The sequence below is a fragment of the Cervus canadensis genome, chromosome 32, assembly GCF_019320065.1.
Source record: "Cervus canadensis isolate Bull #8, Minnesota chromosome 32, ASM1932006v1, whole genome shotgun sequence".
In the NCBI taxonomy this organism is placed as follows: Eukaryota; Metazoa; Chordata; class Mammalia; order Artiodactyla; family Cervidae; genus Cervus; species Cervus canadensis.
In genome coordinates, this window is record NC_057417.1 from 3,148,804 (window position 1) to 3,162,683 (window position 13,880).

Genomic DNA, 13,880 nt, shown 5'->3' on the forward strand with positions numbered 1-13,880 from the left:
TGCCTCATTAATGTGGATTCCTTCAACCAGGGATGTTGACTGTTACACTTCTTAATTTTCACAGGAGAATCATCATCCTTTTTCTTGATTTCCTATTTTTCTTGAGATCTGGAGAGAGAGATGTTTCCTGAGAAATGCAGGCAGGAACTCACAGCTGATACCAAGTCCAGAGGCTGCCATCCAAGGAGACGCTCACCTCCCTCTCCTGCCTTCAGGACCCCACAGAGACCGTCTCTAAGCCCAACACCCCACACTCTGATCTACTCCAAAACCAGTTTCCCCTTTGTCCCCTTGACCACCACCCCGCCCAGATATTTAGCCTCAAAATCTTGACATCATGAAGCAGGGCACCCAAAGCCAGTGTTCTGGGACAACTCCGAGAGATGGGGTGAGGAGGGAGGTGGGAGGGGGTTCAGGATGCGGGGGACACATGTGCACCCGTGGCTGATTCATGTCAATGTATGGCAAAAACCCATCACAATATTGTAAAGTAATTATCCTCCAGTTAAAATAAATTCATTAATTAAAAAAAAAGGAAAAAAAATCTTGGCATCGTCTGGTGCAGGCCCTCCCACCTTTTCTCTGTGCTCTTAGAAAAGCACCCTGCCCTGTCTCCCTAGCGCTCACGCCCCATCCCCAGCTGCCAGTAGGATCCTCCTGAAGGACAGACCTGAGCTCAGAGAGCTGCAAAGACTCCCTTCCTGGAGACCAAGATGGCAACTCGCTCCAGACCTCTGAGCTCCCAGCCCTGCTTTCCAGGGCATCCTGAGCACAAGGGCAGTGCCCTGCTCCCTGCAGTGGAGGACAGGGGGCCTCCGAGCTTTGCCAGCTGTTCTGCACATCCGGGGGTGGGGTGGGGAACAAACCACCTCCCTCTTCGTGCCTAACAGAATGATGCATATCAAACTGGTATGAGCGGGTAGGGGGTAGTGATACCTGTCAACATTCAAACATGTGCCCCCAGAGCCAGAACCACTTCGAAAGATCAGTCCCACAGACCTACCTGCCAAAACGTACATCTATTTGAAATGTTTCTGGCAATACTGTTTGAGGGAGCCAAATCTGGAAACCTCTTAAGTGTTCAGATGGAGCGATGGTGAAATAAATTATGAAACAGCCATTGCACTGAGTACTCTGTAGCTTTCAAAGGGAATGAGCCAGCTTTATTAAATTAAAAAGGCAAGCTACAGAGGGCTGCTTGGAGCCTGGCTTTGGCTTACATAAGTATTGACGCTTTCTGCAAAGTTACATAAGAAACCTGACAGCGATCGCAGAGGGTGGGGGGCCCGACACACAGCAGAGTGGGGTGTGATGTTTACTTCTCCTTCTTATATCTTTCTGTAGTGTTTCAGAATTTTTTTTAATACCATGATTTTATCACTTCCTCCAAAACGTCTGCTCCCCAGACTCCTTTTCCCGTGCTCCCTTTCTGCTGGTAAAAAATAGTTACGCACATACAGGGCTTACTATGTGTGAGGCGCTGTTCTAGGAGTTCGACATGCACGTGGAATCCTGTGGGCCCCACGAGAGGGTGCTGGGAACATTGCCACTGTGCAGAGGAAGATGCTGAGGGCTGGAAGGGCTTCAGTGAGCTGCCCAAGGCCACACAGCTAGTCCGAAGCAGAGTGGGGCTACAAATGGGACAGTCTGACACCTACCCAGGGAACTCTGCAAATTTCCTGGTGAATGAGCTTGGGAATGAAGGGAAAACACGCTGCCTTGGAATAACTGCATGACCCGCACACCTATTGACCCTGAGGCCTGGGGCCCTGTCTCAGTCATCTGTGTGGTGATACTCCCCACCAACCTCCTTACCACTCCATAGGCCCACATGGAGTCATGTAGGTGTTTGTGACCTGAATACAGGGCTGTGCTATGCTTAGTCGCTCAGTCGTGTCCGACTCTCTGTGACCCCTGGACTGTAGCCTGCCAGGCTCCTCTGTTCATGAGGATTCTCCAGGCAGAATACTGGAGTGGGCAGCCATGCCCTCCTCCAGGGGATCTTCCCCATCCAGGGACTGAAGCCAGGTCTCCCGCATTGCAGGTGGATTCTTCACCATCTGAGCCACTAGGGACGCCAGCAGAGAATACAGGGTTATCTATATGTAATAACACGGAGCATCTCCACATCTGCCTGGTCTGTTAGGACCTCAAGCGTGTCATAATCCTCTTCTCTCACCCCCAAGAGCCAGCCCTCCAATGTATCTGGGGTCCAATCACCCTTCATGTGGTTCTTCTCATCACTCTGGTCCAGCCACCACCTCTTCCTGCTTGGACGCTACAGAAGCCTCCCCCTTTGCCTCCCCCTGCCCCCACCCTGATTCTATTCTCTAATCTACATCCAGAGTGAGGATGCAAAAACATAAAGCAGGTCACGTCACACTCCTGCCCCAGCCCCTTCAGGTTGGAGTAAACCCTGAAGTCATCATTACGGCCTCCAAGGCCCTGCGTGATCCGACCCCGGTGACCTCTCCAGCCTCGTTCTCCTGCTCTCTGTTCTGGCCACACTGGCCTCATCTGACACAGCGGCTCACTCCTGCCTCAGGGCCTTTGCACTCACTGTCCCCTCTATCTGAACGCCCTTCCCTCGGAAATTCACAAGGTCTTCCCTCGGAGAGGCCTTCCCTGACCATCTGGGGGAAACACCACCCACGTGACTGGGACTCTCTAGTCTCTCTTGGTTAGTTTTCTTCAGAGACCTTCTTGTTTAGCGGCAGATGACTTGTTTATTTGTCCATGCTCCATCTCTCTGACTCCGTTAAGGTGGTTTATGCTCTTTTTTTCTGCTTTGTTCGCTATTACACCCCAAGTGCCTGTTGAGTCCTTAACAGGTAGGTAAGTGGTCAGTAAACACTGACTGGATGACAGGGGTGTTTGCCAAACACAAGTCCCTTTGACGGGGGTTTTCCGTGTATCTGCTCAGCAGTGTTCCTGCCCTGGAAGTATTCCAGGCTCCCCCACTTTTCCTGGACTTGTAAAAGCTGCACCATCATCAGCTTTGTGAAGCTGATCGTGCCCCTCTTCACCACCAAACAGAAAGAAATGGCAGGAGTGGAACATAATTACTGTCACTGGTGGGATGTGTAGCTGTCACCCTCGTCATCTTCAGAAAGACTGATTTGTTCTGAGCTCTGTGGGCGGGAGTCCTATGGATGTGGAGGGCCGGTACCCTGGGGGACTGCACTTTCTCTGCATCCCTTGACACAGACCCTCCACAGGCCAGCAGATGGAGGTGATTAAGTGGCATTTTCCATGTCATCTCTCCAGGTGACAGGGTGGCAGGTCCCCCCGGGGAGAGGCCTCCAGGTAATGAGCTTCTGAGGGATGGGGTGTCTTCCTGGGGGAGAGGCCTGGTCCCTAGAGGGAGGGCTGCCATGGGCTTTCAGAGTCCACAAAAAGCCAGCTGGTGCACATGGTTTCTCCGAGTCACTGCGTCCAGATGAGAGCTCCCTGTGGGGGAGGAGGGAGGGGAAGGCGGACTTCGGAAAAAGTCATGTTATCAGTTAGCGTTTCACGAGCACATACTATGTGCTGAGCACCCTGGGTCCCTGGATCTCAGGGCAGCGCACTGGACTCTTGTTCTGGCCTGCAACTTACTCTCACCAGGACCTCAGGCAAACTGGTTAAGTTTCCTAGGACCCAGATTTTCACCTGTAGACATGGATAGATGATGGATGCATGGACAGATGGATGAAGAGACAGACAGAGAAATGCCTGTAGGGTTTTCGTGGGGATTCTCTCCTGGTCTTTCTCACGAGTCTCATCATCAACCACAGTCTACATAGAGAAGCGGCCGAGTACCACTCAGAGCCCTCACCTATCATCCCGGCAGAACAGGGACATCATACCTCTCCTCCCATTTCCCACATAAGGAAACTAAGACTCAAGAGGCTGCATCCTGGCCCAAGATCACCCTCCTCCTCCATGGCAGAGCTAGTGGGGAATAGCAGTGACTCCTGAATCCCCACGCTTTCCATTTAGACACTGGGGGTCTCTGTCTCATCTGCCCATCACAAATCACTCACACGGATATTTCATTTTAAGCATGGCCCACATCTCACCAGTCTGCCAGTCTGGCCTCAAGAGTGAGACTTCTTGAATGGGGTCTGCACTCTTTTCTGGCCTGGGAGATTTGGGCCAGTCCCCAAAAGCAGTGTGAGCCCAGGGTCCTGGGAAGGAACTACGTGGCTCCTGTGAGTGGCCCCTGGCAGAGCGGCGTGTCTGCTGGGCTCCACGTGATCCTGGCGGCGCCCAGGCTGGAACATCTCAACCCCAAGTCAAACCTCCAGCTTGCGGGGAGAACGTGGCAGCTCCTATTTCAGCAAAAAATATATTTAACAGCTTTGAGAGTAAATGTGGCAGCAGATGGGGGCGGGGAGTGGGGAAAACATCAACCATGTTTTCTGCCGAGAATCCGGTGGGGAGTGTGTGCTGTGCCCTACATTACTCCCGCTCCCATCCCCGGAACTCTTCCTCTTCCCCCACGGAGTGGCAGAACATGGTGCATCTCCCAAGGCTGAAGTACTCTGCAGAAAAACATTTTAATAACATGCTAAACAACAGCACCGCAAATCACTGAAGTCTTCACAGAACTGTGGTCCGGTTCTGCAGAGTGACTTCTTGGAATCCACAATCCCCCCCTTCATTAATGCACCTTCCAAGGAGCACCCGACATTTCCTGACTGCTCACTCTGCCACGTGTCACATCCTGGGGTCTACCTGTACCTCCAAAATGCCAGGAGGATGCAAACAACATGGGGCCCCCCAAAGGAAGAGGGCACTAGGGTGTGTTGTCTGGTTTGGGCGGCAGGCTCTAATCTCCACGTGGGCCAGACACACACAGGGTTCAAAATGGAATAGAAATGGCCCACTTCCTACTGTCCTACTTTCTAATTCCGACTGCTGCTGGCATTAGCCAGGAAGCCAACGGGAGGCAGAGAGATCTGGAGAAAAAGAATTCAACCTGCTGATTCCTCAGCTCTCAGACGTGTGCAGATGGCAGAATCCTTGGAAGTCACGCTGCCCCTTGCAGAACACAGTGAAATACTGACACGTTAAACAGGAAAGACGAAGCGGAAAAGTGTGTGTAAAAGCAGGTGCCATGGAATACTGGATGCCAGCCCTGCACAAGCCTGAATGTTTGAAGGGTTTGGGTGAAGAAAAATGAGCAAATTCTACCCACTAGGCTTAATCCCCTGCCTCCCTTCACCCTCCCGCCCCTCATGGGAAAGGGACCACCTTGACCGAGGCTCAGCAGTGGATGAGCTCACGGAACACACTTCGGAACACGGAGGGTGAGCAGTGCACCGTGGGTGCCTCACAGCTGGAGCCTACACGGCTGAGCAGCGGGTCAGAGCCAGCACTGCAAACTCATGTGTCTCCCGGGCCAGGCAGGTAACATGAGTGACTGTGGGTAAAAAAAATCCAGCCAAACACTAACGCAAATGGCAGGGAAGACGGCTCAGTGTCCAGGGGTGAGGGGGGATCTGAGGGGACAGGGCAGCACTGTGTGACTTCAGCTGGGTGTGGTCCAGTGGGAATACACTCTCTCTGGGAGATGGTGAAGGACAGGGAAGCCTGGCGTGCTGCAGTCCGTGGGGTCGCAGAGAGTCAGACACAACTGAGCAACTGAACCACCAGTGTAAAGAATCCGCTTCTGATGCAGGGGATGTGGGTTTGATCCCTGGTCAGGGGACTCAGGTCTCATGTGCCAAGGGGCAACTAAGTCCGTGCACCATAACTAGGGATGCCTGTGTGCAATAAGTAGAGAAGCCCGAACACTGCAACAAAGACCCAGTACAGCCAATAAATAAATAAAATTAAAAAAAGGAAAGACCCAAGGAAATGTGTCAAGATTCTAAGAATAATTATGCTTTGGGGGAGGGGTGGTTTATTTCCTAAGTTGAGATAGATGCTGTTTAACTGGGACTCTCTCAGAGTGAGCTTCTGAGCTGAGATAGCAGGCCTGCTGCTTTCTAGAAGGATGCAGAGACAGGACATGATTACATGGAGGTCACTGGCAAGGACAGACCAGGGTGAGGCTCTCCTTCTGTCACCCCCTCATGAAATGATCTGCAAGTTCCAACCTGCAGTACCATCTGACTTCAAAAAGACAGAGGAGGAGAGGGCAGTGAGCGGTGGAACTGCAAGGAAAGCTGTTTGATATCAACTGGATTTGAGAACAAGGTTGAGTCCAGAGTTTCGTGTCGATATTGTATCATTTGCCACAGTCTCTTTTGTATGTTTTAAAGCCCATGAAATGGAATCCCACATTCTCCATGCTAATTGGGCACAGAGCTTTATTTCTCAGCTGTGATCAATGGCAGCCAGCGTGGCTGGGACTGCACGACACGCCAAGGCGCTCCTGTGTTAACAGGCGGTTGTCGCAATCCCACAGGCTGGAGTTTGGTGCATGCCCCACTAGAACTGCCTGAGCTACCCACCCCAGCAGTGGGGACACCAGCTCACCCCTATGAGGCAGCCTATTCTTCTCACACTTGCGGTGGGCAGCCTTTTCGTAACATCGGGGTCTTAGGACCACGTCTTGGACTCCATTTTCACCAGGAAATCTGATCTAAACACACATGACTCAGTGAGAAGTTTATTTCCAGTCCTCATCACAGGCCAGGGGGCTGCCTTTAAAAGAAGAAGGGGGGCTTCCCTGATGGTCCAGTGGCTAAGACTCTGTGTTTCCAAAGCAGGGGGCCTGGCTTCCAGTCCTAGTCAGGGAACTGGATCCCACACAGCACAACTAAGAGATCCCACATTCTGCAGCTAAGAACCAGCACAGCCAAATAAATACAACACGCAATTTTTAAAAAGAAAAGAAGGGGACCTCCTCTCATGAACTGTAATGGTGTTTTCAAAATCAAGCCCCTAGCAGCGCAAATAATCGAATGAAAGAAAAATACCATATGGTGTATTCCATTTGGAGGGGTAGAGGGGGAGACATCTTTTTTATCAGAGATAGCAGAGAACAACTGAATCTTCTCATAAAGGTCCTAAAACAATTAGAAGGATGGGAGTAAGCGGACTTGGCTTCAGTTTCAAAGCCTGGAGCAGGTTCAGTTCAGTCCTTAGTCGTGTCCGACTCTGTGACCCCATGGAAGGCAGCAGGCCAGGCTTCCCTGTCCATCACCAACTCCCGGAGCTTACTCAAACTCATGTCCACTGAGTCGGTGATGCCATGCAACCATCTCATCCTCTGTCGTGCCCTTCTCCTCCCGCCTTCAATCTTTCCCAGCATCAGGGTCTTTTCTAATGAGTCAGCTCTTCATATCAGGTGACCAAAGTATTATAGTCTCAGCTTAAAGGATCAGTCCTTCCAATGAATATTCAGGACTGATTTCCTTTAGGATAGACTGGATGGATCTCCTTGCTGTCCAAGGGACTTGCAAGAGTCTTCTCCAACAACACAGTTCAAAAACATCAATTCTTCAGCGCTCAGCTGTTTTTATAGTCCAACTCTCACATTCATACACGATTACTGGAAAAACCATAGCTTTGACTAGACAGGCCTTTGTTGGCAAAGTAATGTCTCTGCTTTTTAATATGCTGTCTAGATTGGTCATAACTTTTCTTCTAAGGAGCAAGCATCTTTTAATTTCATGGAGCAGGTAAGTCCTGTCAATGTCTGGTTGGAAGTTCAGCTTGGAAATTCCAGAAAGTGTGAAGCCAAAGATACTCCCCACACACAGAAGCAGAAAAAAGCCCCAATTTGAGCTACAGCATCACTGTTAGGACAAAACAGATCTGCAAACCCTCAGCACACTCATTTGAAGAGCTCCAGGGAAAGGAAACTCTTGCATTATCAGCAAACCAGTGTTTCTCAAATGACAAGTCCCAACCTACTTTCAGAGGCCCGAGGGTTTGCTGTATGGATCCTTAGGTCTATTGTTTCCACTACAACGATAACATTTTAGAAATCATATACAGTTGACCCTTGAACAACATGGGTTTGAGCTGAGTGGGTCCACTTATACACAGATATTTTTCAATAGACATATTAGAAAGATGAAGATGTGAAATGATTTAAAAACTCGCAGATAAACTGCATAGTCTAGAAATACTAAAAAATTAAGAAAAAGGTAGGAATGTCACAAATGTATAAAATAACTGTAGACACCCAAAAATATGTGTTATCTGACTGTTTATGTCATTGGTAAGGTCAATAGTAGGTTATGAGCAGCTAGGTTTGGGGGGAGTGAAAATTTATACACAGATTTTCAACTGGGAGAGAGGTTAGCGCTTTTTACCTCCATGTGATTCATGGGTGGAGTATAATTATATTCTCTAGCATCTGAAGACTCAATAAAAACTAAGGACAGCTTCATCATTTGGGTTCCCTGAATCCCAGCGTGCAGATGTCCTGATATGATGAGAGATGGATGAGGACTATAGGGAATGATCAGTGATAAGGCAGGGACACCAGTGAGGCCCACCAGCCCCGAAGTGTGGCTCAAACAGATGTTTTCCAGCAACGTGACCCGAGGAAAGTTGGGTCAGGGGGAGGTGGGGTCAGCACGTGGATCACCGGCAAGGTATGTGGCAAGCTTGGGAGAAGCCAAGCTTCGTCTGCATACCACTGTGAGCAAAGACTTGGTTTCATAAAAATCAGTGGCCACTGTGTTAATCGATGATTCGGAATTGTGATAATGTTCTAAGTGTCTGATATGTAAACATATTTTTTGCTTTTACTTTTATATGACCTGTAAGAACAAGGACTATATACCTAGTTTTAAGTCGGCTTATACTTAAATCATATAAATATGAAAGCAATTTAAGTCGGCACCAGTGGGAGTCTTCGAGAAGCTTCCTTGGGTTCACTGCCAACATGCCTGGGGAAGCCTGAGAGAGACTACTTTAACGCCGGGACACCCGTGGGCTGCAATCTTTCCTGCGATCAAAATGTACCAAAGGACGAAACTGCAGAGTTCTGAACTTGCGGGAGCCTCGAATCAACAATGCTGACTGGCGGGCTCGCCCGCTCTGGTCTCCTGGGATGACCAGGACACAGACACGCGCCGCAGCCTAACCTCAGAGGAGAGCAGGCAGACCGCGCTGGGTGGAGAACGTGACCAGTACTCACATGAAGAAGGGCATCAGCTGGGTCAGGGTCTCCTTCTGGGGGCTGGCGGTGAACTCAGGGACTGCCTGGATGACTTTGTTCATGACGCTGCGCAGGTAGGTCTGCAGCTGCTTCCTGCGTTCCTCCACAAACTTGGCGTCCTGGGAAGACAGAGAGACAGATAGACAGGCATCCTCAGGTAGGCTTTCTGCTTTCCTCAATCACCCGGAGAACACGCGACCAACAATCTTCTTTACCCAGAGCGAGTGCAAGTGTGCCTCAGGCTTTACACGTGTGACCACACTTAGTAACAGGGGAGATGCTCGTAATCCTACTACTGGGGGGTGTGTGTGTGTGTTAGTCACTCAGCCGTGTCCGACTCTTTGTGACCCGTGGACTGTAGCCCCCCAGGCTCCTCTGTCCATGGGATTCTCCAGGCAAGAATACTGGAGTGGGTTGCCATGCCCTTCTCCAGGGGGTCTTCCCAACCCAAGGATTGAACCCCAAGTCTCTTGCATTGCAGGCCGATTCTTTACCATCTGAGCCATGAGGGAAGCCCACTATTACTGCTAAGTGGTGGCAATGCAGGTTCATGAAATTTCCTACAGTGTATTCCCAGGAATGAATGAAATCTCAGCACTTGCAATGTGCCGAGCAGGGCACTGGGATCTGGGACAGACCATGAACACAAAGGGTCACTGCAGTGGCCCTGGTGGAGGAGATAAATCAATCCGGTGACCACACAGGTCAGCGCATAACGTCATTCATCACACTGAGTGTGCCACCCTTCAGAGGGGGTGCTGAATTTTGCCTTCACGGGAATTTTCTAAAACAGGAATCAGTCACCACTATTTAAGAAGGGTTTCATTAATAAACAAATTCCACCCTTTTTGAGAAACTAGGAGACACAGCGACATGGCTCCACTCCCAGGGCCACTCCGGGGGTGGGGGTCTGCTCGGTGTGGCCCCGAGGCAGGCACAGGGTCCCAGGTCCACGCTCAGAACCCTGCTGGCTCACACCCCCATGTTTGCCTGGCCCTCGTAGGCAGGGCTGGCTTCCAGGCATGCCCCAGGGTGAGAACTTGGACCCGTGTGGTGACCTGCTGTCCCGATGTTGAAAATCTGAATAATTTTGGCATGAGGGGCCCTACATTTGCCATGGGCCCCACAGATCCCAGAGCCCCACCTGCTCATGTGCGTCTGAACTGGCTGGGGGGCGGTGGGGAGAGGGAGCTGGCTTGGAACAAGAAAATCAGGCCTGCGCTGGGGGTGGGGGACATCCTTCTTTGAGGAAGCGACGCTTCTTCCAGACTGGAGGCTGGGTGGGGCTAAGAGGGCACAGCAGAGCGAGGAGATGGGAGGAACAGGGTTACTCATCCTCACAGGGACACGAGACGCCCTCTCTGATGAGTCTCACATGACAAATGAGGAAACTGTGGCCCAGAGCGAGGCTGGGCTCCTCGCCCATGAGGTCCCACACCCAGAGCAGGACACTCATCGCCCCCTCTCCAACAGCCCCAGCCAGCCTGGGGCTCTGGAAGTCTGCAGAAGGCGCCCACACGCTCAGAGACACCTGAGGACAAGCCCTGTCCCCACAAGGCCCTGCCAAGAACCCGAGCACAGCCGGGAGATTCTTATGTGCTGCCAGGTTTAGCAAATAGAAAGACACGATGCCCGGTGAAATCTGAATTTCAGATAAACAATGAATTTTTCAGTATTCATAACTCCATATTCAATAATTCATGACTCAATAATTTTTTGGTATTCAAGTAGGGCTATACAATAAAACCTTTCCATGTAATATTTGAGACTTAGACTTGGAAATTATTCACTGTTCATCTGAAATTCAGATTTTATGGGGTGCCCTGTATTTCATCTGCAACCCTCCTCTGGGTGCCAGCAGGGAGGAAGGAACACAGAGCATCTGCTGCTCCCCAGGGGCCGCTTCAAGGTCACAGCAAGGTCTTTTCTCCCAGGGTCACCCTCTGATGTAGTGCCTCAGCGGGATGTTTCTCCAGAGGGGAATGGCACTCCAACACCAGCTGGCCATCCAACTTGATCACCAGCACGGTCCCAGATTGGGGCTGGGATCTCCTGCAGTGGGGGCAGTGAAGGCATCGGGCCAGGAGAACCGTGGTTCCTTGCCCCAAGCTCAGTTACTCGGGCTCCGCTTACCCATCTGATGCCTGGGTCTGCTCCCCGGCCTCCAAGTTTCAACCCATCATAAGCAATTAGATGGTCCTCCTTGGGAAGGTGATTAATATGCCCAGGTTAATGCTGAATGGAGCCACTCAGGCCTGGTTTTTAATCTGCACAAGAAACCCTCAAGGACAGTTTGAAAGGCCTTGCAGCAGGAAGGCAAGAAAGGGGCTCAGCAGTCCCAGAAGAACTCATGGGGATTTCTCCTTTTTCAGAGGAAGGATGTTCAAAACACTCTGAGCACCAAGGAGAGGGTGGGGATGGCTCCCCGTGTGGCTTGTGGGGCTGTGCTGGGCTACATGGTCCTGGGAGGGGAGGACGGGAGGACCCCCAAGTGAAGGTCAGAGGATCCCACCCAAGAGTCGAATCTGCCTGTTTTCACTAGGGCTTCCGCTGGCCCAGGTCCCAGGGCCAGCAGGGGCTTGGCAGAAAGTTTACCACCTGGAGGAACCCCACATCCTTGCCATGCACAGATTCCTCGAGCTCGCCAGTCCCAGGAAACCCCAGCCAGCTCCTGATAAAACCCAACATGGCAGCAAGTTGAGTTTCACAGCCGAGCAATTTCTACTGAGCCGTTCAGAACAAGAGACGGGTATCCGTGGAGTCTTCATGCGTGCTCTGCGCTCAGCGCTTTCCCAGAGCCGCATATTTTCAGCACAGTGGAGGCTCGGGAAGGGTAGGGAAATTGTCCGAGGTCTCAGGACCTAGAGGCAGCTCAGCAGGGTCCCAGGTCATCGGCCGATGAGCAAGTGAGAGCTGCCTTCAATTGTGAAGATGCTCTTCAATTTACAGAAGAAAAATCTATGGGTCCTTTAAACCCCAAAACATCTCCTAGTCAAGATGCAGTTCAGAGAACTTGCAACTGCCTGTTGGTTGTAGCAGAAGGAAGCTGGTCACACGACTCTCTACCTGGACACTCTGTCCTCAGATCTCAATCTCATTCTGGGGGTTTAGACACCTTAAGTGGCCACGCATGACTCAGCAGGATGCGGTGAGGCTGCAAAGATCTCAGAATACCTCAGTCTTTCCTGGGACCGTCATTTCATTTTTTACTATGAAAGTTTCAAATTATGGCAGAAAGTAGAGCACAGGGTGGTGTAATGAACCCTCATGACCCTTTATCTAATAAAGTCTTAACCCTTTTGCATATTTTATCATTTTCACCTTCTTGCTAAGCTGTCTTAAAGTAAATTATGGTTATCATGATGTTGTAGTCCCTAAACACTTCAGGGTGTATTTCTAAAACACTAAGAACATTTTCCTATTGAACCACAATATTGCGGTCACCTCTAATAAGATGAATGATAACATGTTGGTGTTCCCTCATACCTAGTGTGTATTCAAACGCCTGAATTTTCAAATGTGCCTACTGCTTATGGGGTCTTTTTTTTTTAAGGGTGGAGTCCATCCCAGAACAAAGCTGGCAATTTTCCAGCAGGCTGAATGCAGTCTGGTTCAGATCAAATTCCCCCACAGGATTAGTGAGGTTCTGACCAAAAGTCTTGTGGCCACAGGACTGGAAACAGTTTTCATTCTAATCCCCCAGAAAAGAAATGCCAAAGAATGTTCAAAGTACTGCAAAACTGCACTCATCTCATACCCTAGCAAAGTAATGCTCAAAATGCTCCAAGCCAGGCTTCAACAGTACATGAACCATGAACTTCCAAATGTTCAAGCTGGATTTAGAAAAGGCAGAGGAACCAGAGATCAAATTGCCAACATCCGTTGGATCATCGAAAAAGCAAGAGAGTTCCAGAAAAACATCTATTTCTGCTTTACTGACTACGCCAATGCCTTTGACTGTGTGGTCACAACAAACTGTGGAAAATTCTTCAAGAGATGGGAATACCAGACCACCTGACCTGCCTTCTGAGAAATCTGAATGCGGGTCAAGAAGCAACAGTTAGAAGTGGACATGGAACAACAGACTGGTTCCAAATCGGGAAAGGAGTTCGTCAAGGCTGTATTTTGTCACCTTGCTTATTTAACTTATATGCAGAGTACATTGTGTGAAATGCTGGGCTGGATGAAGCACAAGCTGGAATCAAGATTGCTGGGAGAAATATCAATAACTGCAGATATGCAGATGACACCACCCTTAGGGCAGAAAGTGAAGAAGAACTAAGAGCCTCTTGATGAAAGTGAAAGAGGAGAGTGAAAAAGTTGGCTTAAAGCTCAACATTCAGAAAACTAAGATCATGGCATCTGGTCCCATCACTTCACGGCAAATAGGGAAACAGTGGAAACAGTGGATAACTTTATATTTTTGGCCTCCAAAATCACTGCAGATGGTGACTGCAGCCATGGAATTAAAAGACGGTTATTCCTTGGAAGAAAAATTATGACCAACCTAGACAGCATATTAAAAAGCAGAGACATTACTTTGCCAGCAAAGGTCCATCTAGTCAAGGCTATGGTTTTTCCAGTGGTCATGTAAGGATGTGAGAGTTGGACTATAAAGAAAGCTGAGTGCCAAAGAATTGATGTTTTTGAACTGTGGTCTTGGAGAAGACTCTTGAGAGTCCCTTGGACAGCAAGGAGATCCAACCAGTCCATCCTAAAGGAAATCAGTCCTGAATATTCATTAGAAGGACTGATATTGAAGCTGAAACTC

The 13,880-nt window shown here is 49.9% G+C and overlaps 1 protein-coding gene across 3 annotated transcripts in view; it reads right to left on the bottom strand.

Moving 5' to 3' along the window:
• SNX29 (sorting nexin 29) overlaps positions 1 to 13,880 on the bottom strand; it is a 579,583-nt gene that overhangs the window by 52,520 nt on the left and 513,183 nt on the right. For all 3 annotated transcript variants that reach the window (XR_006267027.1, XM_043455630.1, XM_043455631.1), the window contains one exon: positions 9,089 to 9,228. Coding sequence is in view for 2 of the 3 variants with exons in the window: in XM_043455630.1 (XP_043311565.1) it covers positions 9,089 to 9,228 (140 nt within the window). In the remaining variant the exon portion in view is untranslated. The remainder of the gene's footprint in view (positions 1 to 9,088; positions 9,229 to 13,880) is intronic.